This window comes from Lonchura striata, chromosome 27 (genome assembly GCF_050655825.1).
Source record: "Lonchura striata isolate lonStrDom1 chromosome 27, ASM5065582v1, whole genome shotgun sequence".
Lineage (NCBI taxonomy): Eukaryota > Metazoa > Chordata > Aves > Passeriformes > Estrildidae > Lonchura > Lonchura striata.
In genome coordinates, this window is record NC_140729.1 from 1,758,745 (window position 1) to 1,772,946 (window position 14,202).

The 14,202-nt window shown below is 66.9% G+C and overlaps 1 protein-coding gene across 4 annotated transcripts in view; it reads left to right on the top strand.

The window, feature by feature from the left end:
• The first annotated feature begins 1,935 nt into the window (after window positions 1-1,935).
• The window catches only part of ARHGAP23 (Rho GTPase activating protein 23), a 51,499-nt gene continuing 39,232 nt past the window's right edge, over window positions 1,936-14,202 (top strand). Inside the window, exon 1 of one of the 4 annotated variants that reach the window (XM_085561796.1) lies at window positions 1,936-2,055. In XM_085561796.1, the coding sequence (XP_085417922.1) occupies window positions 2,047-2,055 (9 nt within the window). In that variant the 5' untranslated portion in view covers window positions 1,936-2,046. Of the gene's footprint in view, window positions 2,056-4,516; window positions 4,669-11,257; window positions 11,473-14,202 lie in introns of those variants that run through there. The other 3 variants (XM_077788325.2, XM_085561797.1, XM_085561795.1) reach the window with 3 other exon arrangements.

Genomic DNA, 14,202 nt, shown 5'->3' on the forward strand with positions numbered 1-14,202 from the left:
GATTTGGGATCCCTGGGATGGTGGAAAGGTGGATTTGGGGTCTCCAAGGCTGATTTGGGGTCCCAGAGGTGGATTTGGGGTCCCAGAGGTGGATTTGGGGTCCCTGAGGTGGATTTGGGGTCCCGAGGATGGGGCAGATTTGGGGATAGGGAATAGGGCAGATTTGGGATCCCTGGAGTGGGGAAAAGAAGGCTTTGGGGTCCCTGGGGCTGATTTGGGGTCCCCAGAGATGGATTTGGGGTCCCAGACGTGGATTTGGGGGTCCCCAAGGATGGGGCAGATTTGGGATCCTGAACCTGAAACCGATCCCGATCCTGATCCCAATCCCGATCCTGATCCCAAACTTGATCCCAATCTCAACCCCGATCCAGAACCTGATCCTGATCCCGATCTAGATCCCGATCCCGATCCCGAACCCAATCCCGATCCCAAACCCGATCCCCATCCCCATCCCAATCCTGATCCTGACCCCAATCCCGATCCCGATCCCAACTTCAATCCTGATCCCGATCCCGACCCCCATCCTGATCCTGACCCCGATCCTGATCCCAATCCCGATCCTGATCCCAACTCCAATTCTGATCCTGATCCCAACCCTGATCCCAATCCCAACCCTGACTCCGATCCCAACCCTGACTTTGATCCCAATCCCGATCCCGATCCCAATCCCGATCCCGATCCCGATCCCGATCCCGATCCCGATCCCGATCCCGCGAGTGGGGTCCCACCTCGGGCCCCCCGGGACCCCCCAGTGCAGCCCCGGCCACCGCGGGGTCGGGGAGGGGCAGAATCCCCCTGGGGGGCCGGGCGGTGCCCCCGTCCCAAAATCCCAACCCTAAATCCCGACCCTAAATCCCGACCCTAAATCCCATCCCAAAATCCCGTCCCAAAATCCTGACCCTAAATCCCGTCCCTCAATCCCATCCCAAAATTCCATCCCTGAGCCTGGGATCAGTCCAAGGGAAACTGAGGCATGGCAGGGGATCAATCCAAGGAACACTGAGGCACGGCCTGGAACCAAGCAGGGAAACTGAGGCACAGCATGGGATTAATCCAAGGGAAACTGAGGCAGAGCAGAGGATCAATCCAAAGGAAACTGAGGCATGGCCTGGAATCAAGCATGATGGATGATGGATGATGGATGGATGATGGATGGAATCCATGGATGGATGGATGGATGGATGGATGGATGGATGGATGATGGATGGATGGATGGATGGATGGATGATGGATGATGGATGGATGGATGGATGGATGGATGGATGGATGGAATCCATGGATGGATGGATGGATGGATGATGGATGATGGATGGATGGATGATGGATGGATGGATGGATGATGGATGGATGGATGGATGGATGGATGGATGATGGATGGTTGGATGGATGGATGGATGGATGGATGGAGGATGGATGATGGATGGATGGATGGATGGATGGATGGATGGATGGATGGATGGAGGATGGATGATGGATGGATGGATGATGGATGATGAATGGATGGATGGATGGATGGATGGATGGATGGATGGATGGATGGATGGATGGAGGATGGATGATGGATGGATGGATGATGGATGATGAATGGATGGATGGATGGATGATGGATGATGGATGGATGATGGAATCCATGGATGGATGGAGGAGGATGATGGATGATGGATGGATGGATGGATGGATGGATGGATGGAATCCATGGATGGAATCCATGGATGGATGGATGGATGATGGAATCCATGGATAGATGGAGGAGGAGGAGGTCAGCAGCGGGATGGGACCGGCGTGGTCCCGGTGGGGCCGGGCGGAGCGGAGGGAGGGGATGGCGGCGGCGGGGTCGGGCGGGGCGGGCGGGGTCCGGCGGGCGGGGCCCCTCCCGCCGCCGCCGCCGCTCACATGACGCCGCTCCCGGGATGCGCCGGGCGGCGCCGGGCGTGGGCGGCGGCGGCGGCGGCAGCGGGGCCGGCTCCGCCACCGGCACCGGGACACCGGCCGTGGGCAGCGGGCCCGGCCCATGGCCCGCGGCCGGCCCGGCCCCTGAGCGTCCCCATGGAGCAGGTAGGACCGGGATAAGGAGCGGGACCCGGACAGGGAGCAGCGGGACCGCGGCCGGCCGATAACCGGACGGGTCCGTCACCCACGGGCGCGGCGCCGTTCCGGGGCTCCGCCACCCCCGGGGACCCCACCTGCCCCCGCCGCGCTTCCCACCTGCTGCTGGCTGCCCCACCCACCTTCCCCCGGCCCTCGGCCTCCCCCCGCGCCCCTCACCCGCTGCCCCGGTACCACCGGAGCCCCTCCGCAGCTTCGCCCACCGGGGACCCTCGGCAGCACCCCCGGAACCCGCCCAGCGCCGCCGGCGTGCCTCGCCCAGCCCGGGTGTGCCGCGGGACCCTGTCCCTGCCACAGCCCGGGCTGGGTCCCGCCCGCGATTTGGGGAGGGGGCTTCTTGTTTCTGCTCGGGGAACGGGCTGGAGCCGCCGCGGGGTGTGAGAAAACCTCGGGTTTTTAATTTTTTTTTTTTTTTGTTGCTCCGGTTCCCCATCCCGTTATTCACCGGCCAACGCCTCCAGCCCCCGTCCCGCTCCGGCCGGGCTCTGCTGCCCCTCCTCGCCGCCCACCCGCGGCTCGGGGTCTCTCGGACCCCCCGTGCCGTGGCTCTGCGTGGACAGGAGAGCCCCTGGAGTGGGGATCAACCCCTCCCGACCATTCCCCACGCAATTTTGGGGCTCCAGCTGCCTCCCCGCAGCCCCTGGAGTGGGGATCAACCCCTCCCGACCATTCCCCACGCAATTTTGGGCTCCAGCTGCCTCCCCGCAGCCCCTGGAGTGGGGATCAACCCCTCCCGACCATTCCCCACGCAATTTTGGGCTCCAGCTGCCTCCCCGCAGCCCCTGGAGTGGGGATCAACCCCTCCCGACCATTCCCCACGCAATTTTGGGGCTCCAGCTGCCTCCCCGCAGCCCCTGGAGCGGGGATCAACCCCTCCCGACCATTCCCCACGCAATTTTGGGGCTCCAGCTGCCTCCCCGCAGCCCCTGGAGTGGGGATCAACCCCTCCCGACCATTCCCCACGCAATTTTGGGGCTCCAGCTGCCTCCCCGCAGCCCCTGGAGTGGGGATCAACCCCTCCCGACCATTCCCCACGCAATTTTGGGGCTCCAGCTGCCTCCCCGCAGCCCCCGGGGCTCTGCCGCGTGTTTCCCCCTCCTTCCCCCGCATCGCTCGGGCTCAGCCCAGATCGCAGCGCAGGATTTGATCCCTCGTGGGTGCCCCGCACCCCCCGACCCCCCGAAGGGCTGGAGGGGGCTGGGGTGACTTTGGGGACCCTCGCCGAGCCACCGCTGCGGGCACGGCACGCAGCGAGCCCTGGCCGCACGTTGGGGGCCGCGTGCTGCCAAATCCACCCACCCACCCACCCGCCCTTTCCCCCGAGCCGCGGCACGGGGGGAGCACCGGGGGTGTCACAGCGTGGCCGTGTCACCCAGCTGGGTGGGCACCATCCACCGCCAGCCCCGCGCCCCTCGTGGCCCGCGGGGACATCCCGGGGTGCAGCATCACCCCGGGGTGCAGCATCCTCCTGGGGATGCAGCATCCCTCCGGGGTGCAGCATCCCCTTAGGGTGCAGCATCCCCCCAGGGTGCAGCATCCCTTCGGGGTGCAGCATCCCCTCAGGGTGCAGCATCCCCTCAGGGTGCAGCATCCCCCCGGGGTGCAGCATCCCCCCGGGGTGCAGCATCCCCTCAGGGTGCAGCATCCCCCCGGGGTGCAGCATCCCCCCGGGGTGCAGCATCCCCTCAGGGTGCAGCATCCCCTCAGGGTGCAGCATCCCCCCGGGGTGCAGCATCCCCTCAGGGTGCAGCATCCCCCCGGGGTGCAGCATCCCCTCAGGGTGCAGCATCCCCCCGGGGGTGCAGCATCCCCCCGGGGTGCAGCATCCCCCCGGCGTGCAGCATCCCCTCAGGGTGCAGCATCCCCCCGGCGTGCAGCATCCCCTCAGGGTGCAGCATCCCTCCGGCGTGCAGCATCCCTCCGGGGTGCAGCATCTCCCGGGGTGCAGCATCCCCTCAGGGTGCAGCATCCCTCCGGGGTGCAGCATCCCCCCGGGGTGCAGCATCCCCCCGGGGTGCAGCATCCCCCCGGGGTGCAGCATCCCCTCAGGGTGCAGCATCCCCCCGGGGTGCAGCATCCCCTCGGGGTGCAGCATCTCCCCGGCGTGCAGCATCCCCTCAGGGTGCAGCATCCCCCCGGGGTGCAGCATCCCCTCAGGGTGCAGCATCCCCTCAGGGTGCAGCATCCCCCCGGGGTGCAGCATCCCCCCGGGGTGCAGCATCCCCCCGGGGTGCAGCATCCCCCCGGCTGCGTTTCCCCCCGCGCTGTTTAAAAAATCCCCCCTCTCTTCCCACATCCAGCTGCAATGCAGAGGAGCTCCCGAGCCTTCCCCTGCCGCCCTGATTGGCGGCGACGCCTCTGGAAAAAGGGGCCGTGGTAATTTTAGGCCGTCAGCGGCAGCAGGTTGGCATGTGCCCGCCGGCACCGGGCACGGCCGGGAGGCTCGGCCAGCGCTGCCCGGCCGCTCTCCCTCTCCTCCTCCCGGGAGCAGCGGCACCCACAGCCCACGGCAGCCGGGGGATGCTGCGCAGCGCCCGGGGCGCCCCAAATCCCGGCAGGATCGTAAGTCCTCGGCGGTCCCCCCCGGGATTCCCGGCCGCTGCCCCGCTGCTGTTGATCCCGGCGGGATCCCGGCGGGCAGGGAAGGAGGGCTTGGGGCCGTAACCCTCCCGTCTCGCCGCCCGCTCGCTCAAAATGGCTTCGTGCTTGCTGCCGCCGCCGCCGGGGAACGGGAGCTGCCAGCTGGAAGCGCCCGGTGGAGCCGGGAGGGCGCTGGGAAAGGAGAGGGGGGGGACACCCGGCGAGACCCCACCCCAGCGGGGCACCCACGCCACCCCCGGGTCACCCTCCGCGCCCCGCCCCGATTCCGCGTACCCCCCACCCCATCCCCAACCTCCTCCCCGCTCCCCGCTTTTGCTTTTCTTGGTTTGAATTCCCGGGATTAGGTTAAAACCCGTTTTTTTCCCACCCAGGCTGGATTCGCCTCTCGCTGCCTTTGTCTGCGGCGAGGCAGCGGCTCCCGTGGGGAGCGGCGGGCGGGGGGCTCCTGCTGCCCCCCAAAACCGCTCCGGCGGCCGCCGGGATTTGGGGTGGGGGGCTCCGGGAGCGGCGGATCGGCCCCACCGAGGGCGGCGGGGTGGGCAGCGAGCGGGGGCGGCTGCCGCGGGCAGCGGGAGGGTGGCAGGCGGTGATTTTTCGGGTGGATGGTCACGGAATGGGGCGTGGGGAGCCCTGGCAGGTGCGTGGGGACACGGGTGGGGCTCGGCAGACAAAGGGTGGGAATTCTTTGGGGTGGGGAGAGACATCTGGGGGGGGGGCATGGTGGCACCCCAGCCTTGGGGAGAGTGCCCGGGGGTGGGGATGAGATTTGGGGGGTCTCTTGGAGCCTCTGCACCCCAGGACGGGGCTCAGCCCTCGCCGTGTCCTTGTCGCTGACCTCGTGCGAGGTCAGTCCCTGTCCCCGCAGGGTGAGTGGCCGCACGGCCAGGGCAGCTTGTGTCACCTCCTGGGTGGCACTGGGGACAGCAGCGTCCTGCCGGGGGTGTCACAGGAGATCTGGGGGCCCTGGAGTGGGGAGCGAGGCAAATTTGGGATCCCTGGAATGGGGGAAAAGGCGGATTTGGGGTGTCAAGGATGGGGAGCGAGGTCAGTCCCGTTCCCGCAGGGCGAGTGGCCACGAGGCCAGCGCAGCTTTTGTCACCTCCTGGGTGGCACTGGGGACACCGAGAGGGGACTCAGGGTGCCGGGAGCCACAGCAGCGTCCTGCCGGGGGTGTCACAGGAGATCTGGGGGCCCTGGAGTGGCGAGCGAGGCAAATTTGGGATCCCTGGGATGCGGGAAAAGGCGGATTTGGGGTGTCAAGGATGGGGAGCGAGGTCAGTCCCTGTCCCCGCAGGGTGAGTGGCCACACGGCCAGGGCAGTTTGTGTCACCTCCTGGGTGGCACTGGGGACAGCAACATCCTGCTGGGGGTGTCACAAAAATGGGGCTGATCTGGAGTCCCTGGAGTGGGGAGCGAGGCAAATTTGGGATCCCTGGGATGGGGGAAAGGCGGATTTGGGGTGTCAAGGATGGGGAGCGAGGTCAGTCCCTGTCCCCACAGGGTGAGTGGCCGCACGGCCAGGGCAGCTTGTGTCACCTCCTAGGTGGCACTGGGGACAGCAGCGTCCTGCCGGGGGTGTCACAGGAGATCTGGGGGCCCTGGAGTGGCGAGCGAGGCAAATTTGGGATCCCTGGGATGGGGGAAAAGGCGGATTTGGGGTGTCAAGGATGGGGAGCGAGGTCAGTCCCTGTCCCCGCAGGGTGAGTGGCCGCAGGCCAGGGCAGCTTGTGTCACCTCCTGGGTGGCACTGGGGACTCAGCGTCCTGCCGGGGGTGTCACAAAAATGGGGCTGATCTGGAGTCCCTGGAGTGGGGAGCGAGGCAAATTTGGGATCCCTGGGATGAGGGAAAAGGCGGATTTGGGGTGTCAAGGATGGGGAGCGAGGTCAGTCCCGTTCCCGCAGGGCGAGTGGCCACGAGGCCAGCGCAGCTTTTGTCACCTCCTGGGTGGCACTGGGGACACCGAGAGGGGACTCAGGGTGCCGGGAGCCACAGCAGCGTCCTGCCGGGGGTGTCACAGGAGATCTGGGGGCCCTGGAGTGGCGAGCAAGGCAAATTTGGGATCCCTGGGATGGGGGAAAGGCGGATTTGGGGTGTCAAGGATGGGGAGCGAGGTCAGTCCCTGTCCCCGCAGGGTGAGTGGCCGCACGGCCAGGGCAGATTGTGTCACCTCCTGGGTGGCACTGGGGACACCAAGAGGGGACTCAGGGTGCCGGGAGCCACAGCAGCGTCCTGCCGGGGGTGTCACAGGCCGGACGTGGCCGTGTGTCCCCTCGTGGGGGACACAAATTTGGGGCCCCGAGGAGTGGCACTGCCAGGAGGGGCCGGGAGCGGGTGGCACAGCTGGACGAGTGGCACTGCCCCTCCTCCGGGGAGGGGACGGACGTGGGTCAGGTTGTCCCTCGGTGCCACAAACAGCGGGAGGGGACATTTCCTGGGAAAGTCCCTCTGGAGAGCGGCCAGCGGAGCCAGCCGGGGTGGCCAGAGCCGCGTGGCAGAGGGCAGCCGTGGGCACATCCCGCCTGGCACGTCCCAGGGAGGTGTCCCACGGATGGGACAGCAGGCAGGGACGTGTCCCCCGTATCTGGTGACATTTCCCCCCCCCCACCCCGTGTGTCCCGCAGTTTTGGGGTGGGGGTGCCCAGCTCTGGGGAGCAAATCCCGTCGCTCCCATCCCGCTGTTTGTCGGGCCAGCAGTGGTGGCAGTGTCGCCGCTGTGTCCCCTCAGCGCTGGCACCCACATTTCCACAGGGAAAACCCTCCCGTGCCACCCCTGCACGCGGTGGGTGGCACCGGGGTGGCACCGCCGCTGTCCACCCTCGCGGGGTTGTGGGTTGGCACTCCCGGGAATGCGGGTTGGCACGGGCTGGCATTCCTGGGAATGTGGATTGGCACGGGCTGGCGTTCCCGGGAATGTGGGGTGACACAGGCTGGCATTCCCGGGAATGCGGGTTGGCATGGGCTGGCATTCCCGGGAATGCGGGTTGGCATGGGCTGGCATTCCCGGGTTTGTGGATTGGCACGGGCTGGCATTCCTGGGATTGCAGGGTGACACGGGCTGGCATTCCCGGGAATGCGGGTTGGCATGGGCTGGCGTTCCCGGGAATATGGGGTGACACAGGCTGGCATTCCTGGGATTGCAGGGTGACACGGGCTGGCATTCCCGGGAATGCGGGGTGACACGGGCTGGCATTCCTGGAATTGCAGGGTGACACGGGCTGGCATCCCCAGGAATGTGGGTGGCACGGGCTGGCACTCCCGGGAATGTGGATTGGCACGGGCTGGCATTCCCGGAATGCGGGGTGACACAGGCTGGCATTCCTGGAATTGCAGGGTGACACGGGCTGGCATTCCCGGGAATACTGCATGGCATGGGCTGACATTCCCGGGATTGTGGATTGGCACGGACTGGCATTCCCGGGAATGTGGATTGGCACGGACTGGCATTCCTGAAATTGGCACGAGCTGGCATTCCCGGGAATGCAGAGTGGCACGGGCTGGCATTCCTGGGATTGCAGGGTGGCACGGGCTGGCATCCCCGGGATTGTGGATTGGCACGGGCTGGCATTCCCGGGATTGTGGATTGGCACGGGCTGGCACTCCCGGGATTGCGGATTGGCACGGGCTGGCATTCCTGGAATTGGCACGAGCTGGCATTCCCGGGAATGCAGAGTGGCACGGGCTGGCATTCCTGGGATTGCAGGGTGGCACGGGCTGGCATCCCCGGGATTGTGGATTGGCACGGGCTGGCATTCCCGGGATTGTGGATTGGCACAAGCTGGCATTCCTGGGATTGCAGGGTGGCACGGGCTGGCATTCCCGGGATTGTGGATTGGCACGGGCTGGCACTCCCGGGGGCACGCCTGGCATGCCGGCAGGGCCGCGCCTGCTCGGGAGGGACACGGGAGTGGCGCGGGGCTGGCGGCGACACCGCGACACGGGGACACGGGACACGCTGGGGGTGCCGCGTCCCCCTGGAATTTTGGGGTGCTCTGAGGGTTTATTCCAACCCCGCGCGTGCGGCTCTGTCCCTTTTGGGGACAGAGAGGGGACAGAGAGGGGACAGAGAGGGGACAGAGAGGGGACAGTGCCACCCGCCAGCAGCGGGGGAGGCATCTCGGTGCTCTGTGGGGCGATGATCTCGCTGTGCCCTGCCCTGGGCACGTGTGCCACCAGCCTGGGCCCTGCTGGCTCCTGCCCTGTCGCTGTGGTGGCTCTGTCCCCTCCCTGCCGTGTCCCTGTGTCCCCAAGGGTTGTGGTGGCCGTCGCTCCTCCCGGCTTTCTTCACCCCCTCCCTCTTTCCTGTCACACGTGCCTCAGTTTCTCTCCCGAAATCGCCCCCCACGCCACCCCAGGGCCGGCGCTGGCTCCTGGCTGTGCCAGCTGGTGGCACAGGGCTCGTGTCGCGACATCGATGTCACCTCCTGCCACCGCAGGGTGTCGTTTGCACCCCGAAATCCGGCGGTGGGACTCGTTTCCTCGGCAGCTTCTCCCCGCTGGTTTTGGGGTGCTTTGATGTGCCCAAGCAGCCTGAGCCGGGCCAGGCCCTGCTGGCTGTCCCCATCCCTCTGTCCCCATCTCTCTGTCCCCATCCCACTGTCCCCATCCCTCTGTCCCCATCCCACTGTCCCCATCCCTCTGTCCCATCCCTCTGTCCCCATCCCTCTGTCCCATCCCACTGTTCCCATCCCTCTGTCCCATCCCTCTGTCCCATCCCTCTGTCCCATCCCTCTGTCCCATCCCTCTGTCCCCACCCCTTTGGCTGCCAGGCCAGGCTCTGTCTGTCTGTCTGTCTGTCCAGCTGTTTCCCGTCCTCGCTGTTTCCTTTCCCCGCGGCTCCATGTCAGCCTTCGTCCGTCTGTCGGTCCTGACCCGGCTGTTTCCGTCCCTGCATCTGCCTGTGCCAGTCCCTCCTGTCCCTCCTGTCCCTCTGTCCCTCCTGTCCCTCCTGTCCCTCTGTCCTGGCCTTTCCTGTCCGTGTGTCCTTCCGTGCCCGGCTTTCCCTGTCCTGCTTCTCCCGGTGTCCCTGTGCCTGTCCTGCTCAGATCATGGTCCCTGTCCCTCTGTCCTGGCTGTCCCCTTGGTGACACATCCCTGTCCCCATCCCCATCCCGAGTGTCCCCTGCCCATCCCGGGTGTCCCCTGCCCATCCCGGGTGTCCCCTGCCCATCTCTGGGATTGTCCCCTGCCCATCGCTGGGTGACACAGCCCTGTCCCCATCCCCATCCTGGATGTCCCAAGTCCCTGTCTGGCCTGGTCCCTTGCCTGGTCCTGGTCTCTGGGATTGTCCCCTGCCCATCCCTGGGTGTCCCCTGTCCATCCTGGGTGTCCCACTCCTGTCCTTGTCCCAGTGTCTGCGTCCCTTGCCTGGTCCTGTTTCTGGGTGTCCCCTGCCCATCCCGGTTGTCCCCATCCCGGTTGTCCCCTGCCCATCCTGAATGTCCCCTGCCCATCCCAGTTGTCCCCATCCCCATCCCGGGTGTCCCCTGCCCATCCCGGGTGTCCCCATCCCCATCCCGGTTGTCCCCTGCCCATCCCGGGTGTCCCCTGCCCATCCCGGGTGTCCCCATCCCCATCCCGGGTGTCCCCTGCCCATCCCGGTTGTCCCCATCCCCATTCCGGTTGTCCCCATCCCCATCCCGGTTGTCCCCATCCCCATCCCGGTTGTCCCCTGCCCATCCCGGGTGTCCCCTGCCCATCCCGGGTGTCCCACTCCTGTCCCGGTCCCCGTGTGCCCTGTCCTGGTCCCCTGGATGTCCCTCCCCGTTCCTGGGAGTCCCTTGCCCATCCCGGTCCCTGCTCGGTACCGGTTCCCGCTGTCCCGGTGCCGGTTCCCGTTCCCACCCCGCCATCCCGGTTCCGGTGCCTGTTCAGCTGTCCCGGTGCCGGTTCCGTTGTCCCAGTGCGGTTCCGCCGTCCCGGTGCCGGTTCCGGTTCCCACCCCGCCATCCCGGTGCCGGTTCCGTTGTCCCAGTGCGGTTCCGCTGTCCCGGTGCCGGTTCCCGTTCCCACCCGCCATCCCGGTGCCGGTGCCGGTTCCACTGTCCCGGTGCCAGTTCCCGTTGTCCCCCGGCCATCCCGGTGCCGGTTCCGCTGTCCCGGTGCCGGTTCCGCTGTCCCGGTGCCGGTTCCCGTTCCCCCCCCGCTGTCCCGGTGCCGGTTCCGCTGTCCCGGTGCCGGTCCCGCTGTCCCGGTGCCGGTTCCCGTTCCCACCCCGCTGTCCCGGTGCCGGTTCAGCTGTCCCGGTGCCGGTTCCCGTTCCCACCCCGCTGTCCCGGTGCCGATTCAGCTGTCCCGGTGCCGGTTCCCGTTCCCCCCCCGCTGTCCCGGTGCCGGTCCCGCTGTCCCGGTGCCGGTCCCGCTGTCCCGGTGCCGGTTCCCGTTCCCCCCCCCCGCTGTCCCGGTGCCGGTTCCCGTTCCCCCCCGCCGTCCCGGTGCCGGTGCCGTGCCGGTCCCTCCCGCCGGGCGGGCCGTACCGAGCCGCCCCGCGCCCCGCCCGCCGCCGCGGGCGCCCGGAGGAGGCGGAGCCGCGACCGGGGCCGGGGCCGCCGCCGGCCCAGCCCGAGCCGAGCCGTGCGGAGCCGAGCCGGACCGCACCGGGCCGAACCCACCGGGAGCGCGCCGTGCGGGGCCGCACCGGGCAGCGGCGTGCGGGGCCGTGCCGAACCGAGCCGTGCGGAGCCGGGCCGGGCCGAACCGAGCCCGCCGCGCCCCGATGAATGGGATCGCCTTCTGCCTGGTCGGGATCCCGCCGTCCGCCCCCGCGGTGAGCGAACCGGGGACACCGGCGACACCGGCGACACCGGAGCTGGGACTGGGAGCGGCGCTGGGGGATACTGGGCGGACTGGGGCGGGTGTGGGCTCGGGGGGATAGGGGCCGGGAGGAACTGGGGGATACTGGGCGGACTGGGGCGGGTGTGGGCTCGGGGGGATAGGGGCCGGGAGGAACCGGAGCTCCTGGCTGAGCTGGAGGTTTGGGGGAATCAGGCGAACTGGGAGCCGGGACTGGGAGCGCTGGGATGGCACCGAGGGATAGCACGGGATGTTGGGCGATGCCCCTCGGGGACGGCGGCGGGACCGAGCCGGTTCCCGGGGCTGGGCCGTGGGTCCGGCCGGTCACCCTCGCCACGCCACGGGCGTTGGTGGCCTGTCCCCCACTGTCCCCAGCCACGGCGGCGTCGTGGCAGGGCGGACGGGGTTGCGGCGCTTGGATCCGCTCCCGGAGCCGAGCGGGGAGAGCCCGGGAAGGAGCTGCCCCTTTCCCGTTTCGAAGCCCCACGGGCACCCACGCACTTCCTCCGAAACTCGCGGCCGGGCTTGGCTCCGTGCGGCTCCGGCCGATCCATCCCCGGAACCCCCGGAGATCAAATCCATCCCCCCGCAACCCCGAGCAGCCCCCCGGGATTCGCACCGGCATCGCCCGGCGCCGCTGCCCCGGAGGGCGATTCCCGAATCCCGGTGCTGCCAAGGAAAGCCAGCCCAGCCCTGGCTGAATCCTCATTTCCTGCCCGTTCCATGCCAAATCCCGGAGAAACTTTGGCGTGGGGATGAGGACAGAGCTGGGGGGGACGTGGGTCGGGGGTCTGGTGGCCTTGGGGACACCGCGGTGTTGGGACTGGCACGTCCTGGTCCCAGAGATGTCCCAAAAAAAACCCCCCAAAACTCATCCTGGCAGAGAAAACCCTTCAAAAATCCCTTTAAGCCGAGTTTTGGTGCCGAAAATCTCAGTTTCATTTTCGGGTCCCATCGCCCATCCCAACCCCAAAACTTGGCAGTAGAAGAGGAGAAAATGCCCCCAAACCCCCCCAAATTCATCCTGGCAGAGCAAACCCTTCAAAAACCCCTTTAAACCAAATTTTGGTGGAAAAATCTCAGTTTCAATTTCAGGCCCAGTCGCCCACCCCAACCCCAAAACTCGGCGGCAGAAGAGGAGAAAACGCCCCAAAAAACCCCAAAATTCATCCTGGCAGAGCAAACCCTTCAAAAATCCCTTTAAGCCGAGTTTTGGTGCCGAAAATCTCGGTTTCATTTTAGGGTCCCGTCGCCCACCGCAACCCCACAACTCGGAGGCAAAAAAGGAGAAAACGCCCCCCAAAAAACCCCAAAAACCCCCAAAATTCATCCTGGCAGAGCAAACCTTCTTTTTTTGGAACTTGGCTGTCTCGGCCCCGGCCATGGGGGTAATTAAGCGGCCTGAAAGGATTAATTGGGGATGAGGAGCAGCTGAGCATTAATCATGGTTCCTCCTCGGACCCGTCCCTGCTCGCAATTTTGGGATGGGGGTGGGGGTGTGCGAGTCTTGAAATCGGCTTTGCTGCTGCGTTTTGGGGTGAAATGTGCCCTCCTGGGGGGCAGCACCCGGGGCGAGGCTCAGGCGGCCGATTTGGGGGGATTTGGGGGGGATCTGGGGGGATTTGGGGCGCTGGGGGATTTGGAGGGACTTTGGAGGGGTTCCTTACCCAGCACGTGTGGGGATGAAGGCTTTTTGCCATCCTCCCGCGAGGATTTCGTGCTGTGCCAGCAGAAATCCTGCCTGGCAGCCACCCCCAGAGCGTGGCAGGGACGGTGCCCCACTGTCCCCACTGTCCCCAAAGCCCCAACCCCTTCACGCCTCCTCCCCCGAACCCCTTTTTTTGCCGTCTCCGCTTTACAAATTGGATTTCTTAACGCCTTTTTAATTTTATTTTATTTTTTCCTTCCCCCCCCCCCGCACCTCCTCCTTTCTCTCCGAACCCTGAACTTGAAAGACAGGAAAAGCCTGTGCTCGGGGCTGCTGCCGCAATCCCGCCTCGCCAGCGCGAAACCTGGCACGGGCACCGGGCTGGGCCGCGCCGTGCCACCCCGGGGTCCCGCTGTGCCACCCTGGGGTCCCTCTGGTCACCCCGGGGTCCCGCCGTGCCACCCTGGGGTCCCTCTGGTCACCCCGGGGTCCCGCCGTGCCACCCTGGGGTCCCTCTGGTCACCCCGGGGTCCCGCCGTGCCACCCTGGGGTCCCTCTGGTCACCCTGAGGTCCTGCTGGTCACCCCGGGGTTCCACTGTGCCACCCCGGGGTCCCGCTGTGCCACCGCGGGGTCCCTCTGGTCACCCTGAGGTCCCTCTGGTCACCCCGGGGTCCCTCTGGTCACCCCGAGGTCCTGCTGGTCACCCCGGGGTCCTGCTGTGACACCCCAGGGTCCCTCTGGTCACCCAGGGTCCCGCTGTGCCACCCTGAGGTCACACTGTGCCACCCCGGGGTCCCGCTGTGCCACCCTGAGGTCCCTCTGGTCACCCCGGGGTCCCTCTGGTCACCCCGAGGTCCTGCTGGTCACCCCGGGGTCCTGCTGTGACACCCCAGGGTCCCTCTGGTCACCCAGGGTCCCGCTGTGCCACCCTGAGGTCACACTGTGCCACCCCGGGGTCCCGCTGTGCCACCCTGAGGTCCCTCTGGTCACCCTGAGGTCCTGCTGTCACCCCGGGGTTCCACTGTGCCACCCCAGGGTCCCTCTGGTCACCCTG